At 36.2% G+C, this 2,381-nt stretch overlaps 1 protein-coding gene across 1 annotated transcript; it reads left to right on the top strand.

The window, feature by feature from the left end:
- Positions 1-715: 715 nt before the first annotated feature.
- LOC140877575 (uncharacterized) lies at positions 716-1,336 on the top strand. Its single transcript, XM_073281110.1, has 2 exons — positions 716-879; positions 955-1,336. The coding sequence occupies exons 1-2, from the start codon at positions 716-718 to the stop codon at positions 1,334-1,336; spliced, it is 546 nt and encodes a 181-aa protein (XP_073137211.1).
- Positions 1,337-2,381: the final 1,045 nt, after the last annotated feature.

Below are 2,381 nucleotides of genomic sequence, written 5' to 3'. Positions count from 1 at the left end.
ATATGGAATCGTTTCATATAAAATTTTAAAACTTCCGCTGCACCGGGTATCAATTCTGATTGATCTGAACACGGTTTTCCAACACTCGTGAACTCTGTAATCTCCGATTAACTCAAATAAACTCATTTAAGATAAAAACGGGGCATTACAGAGTTGATTTTAAGGCTTTAACATGATCCATTTCTATCAACTTATATCATGTTAGAATGCATGTTAGCTTATGATTTTGTATAGGCTATGTATGAGTTGACGTTAGATGAGAAATGAATGGAAGGTCTTGAGTTGACAGCAAATTGATCTGTGTTTTGTTTCTACTGGACAGGTGCCCGCTCGATCGGGTGATTCCTGCCGATCGAGCGAGGTCTTCATTTTTAAGGCAGAAACTTGAGCACATTGGGCTCGCTCGATCGGTGAAGATTGTCCGATCGAGTGAGGCCAAAACTTGTTGAACCCGAGATTTGGGCTTTATGGCTCGCTCGATCGGGTGTTTTTCCCCGATCGAGCAAGGTGCTCTAATTCTAAAAAAAATAATTTTTTTTATTTTATTTAGTCTTTGATTCTTTGACTATTATTTACGATGATTTGATTAATGAGAGATTAGAACTCGGGTCGTCACATGTTGAGAGTTGTAGTGTTAGATTTAAACATTACTTGGCAAGAGTCGTTACCACTTGTGGAGTTCTCGTACAATAACAGTTATCATATGAGTATCGAGATGACTCCAATTGTAGCTTTGTATGGTAAGAAGTGTAGATCTCCTCTATACTGGGATGTTATCTCAGAGGTACCTGATACTGGACCGGATATGATCCGAGAGATGACTGAGAAAGTGAAATTTATTCAGAAGCGAATGAAGGCAGCCCAAGATCGACAAGCGAAGTATGTCAATGTTTGACGCAGGACTTTGTATTTTGAACAGTGAGACCGGGTGTTCTTGAATATTTCTCCATTTAGAGGCACGATCAGATTTGGCAAGCGAGGGAAGTTGTCTCCATTATTCATAGGTCCTTATGAGATTCTCGAGAAGATAGATGATCTTGCCTATAGAGTTGCATTACCTCCATCTTTATCTAGAATACATGATGTGTTTCATGTTTCCATGCTCCAAAAGTATCAGCCTGATGTTTCTCACATACTCCAACCTGATGAAGGTGAACTTGATGAAACTCTAAGTTATTTTGAACAACCTATTCAGATACTTGATCACAAAGAAAAACAGCTCAGAAACAAGACGATACAATTAATGAAGGTTCAGTGGAGTCGACATGGAGTTGAAGAAGCGACATGGGAAACTGAAGATGATATGAGACAGAGATTTCCTCATCTTTTTCACTGATGTGTGTCTTATTCAGTATTTTCATTATTTCCTTATCTTATGTGTATACTGATTGCATGCGATTTTGAAGGCGAAATCATATCTTAGAGGGGGGAATTGTAGGCCCGGGATTATTTGATTTAATCCAAGATTAGATTAATTGATTTAATCCAAGATTATTTAATTTTAATCCGAGTATATTTAATTTGAGAATTTTTAGAGTTTATATTTAAATTCTACTATTCTTAAATTATTTGGGATTGAAATTAAATTAAAAAGAGGGTCGAGGTCTGTCTGCAATTTCTGAAGGTTCAGGGGTTAAATTGTAATTGTGTTTACACATATCAGAATTTCAATTGCTTAGTCATCTTTCACATACGTGTGTTATGGATATTTCATTCAGAAATTCAGAACAAAACCAAGAGCACCATCCTTTTCTTTGAATTTGATCTTCAATCGTTCATATCTTTTGATCCGGTTAATCGAATTTAATTCTGAGCATAGTTTCGGAATCCTTGCGATGAGAGATATTATTTGGTGTAAGTATTATCTTGTTTCCAGCATGTTTCGAAATCAGAATATTGGAGGAATCAGATTTTTTTATGCTCTTGAGCTTTTATATCTTGTATATTCGAAACCGGAGCAAAGAACGGATATCGTATGTACTTATTCTGATTTCCAGCTTATATTTAGATATTTATAGTTGCAGATATGTGGATAAATGAGGTGTTCTTGCTGGTTTAAGATGTATATGAGTTGGATATGATGGCGGGATTGTTATCAATATCGTTTCGATTACCAATTTTCAGTCGTTACACTGTCGGTTTACGATTTGAGACTGTCTTATGATTGAGATGAAGATTATATAACTTCATGGCTGATGTATCTTGTTTATAAACACTATATTTCAGATTTTTTGAAGGGTTATCGACTCGAGAGTTCAGCCTTCGAACCGAAGAAGAAGTTGAGCTAGTGTTAAGATTGGAAGCACTCAAGAATCGAGAAGAAACAAGAAGGTATAAGATGTCATCGATTGAAAAGGGATATGATACTTGAGATCGATGAT

This window comes from Henckelia pumila, chromosome 2 (assembly GCF_033568475.1).
Source record: "Henckelia pumila isolate YLH828 chromosome 2, ASM3356847v2, whole genome shotgun sequence".
Taxonomy (NCBI): Eukaryota; Viridiplantae; Streptophyta; class Magnoliopsida; order Lamiales; family Gesneriaceae; genus Henckelia; species Henckelia pumila.
This window is presented reverse-complemented; position numbering and strand designations above follow the sequence as displayed.

Excerpts from the sequence above, each read along its gene's own strand:
- LOC140877575 (XM_073281110.1), top strand. The coding sequence starts at position 716 with ATGACTCCAATTGTAGCTTTGTATGGTAAGAAGTGTAGATCTCCTCTA. Across the intron at positions 880-954 it reads GCCCAAGATCGACAAGCGAA|AGGCACGATCAGATTTGGCA; the intron begins GTATGTCAATGT and ends TTCTCCATTTAG.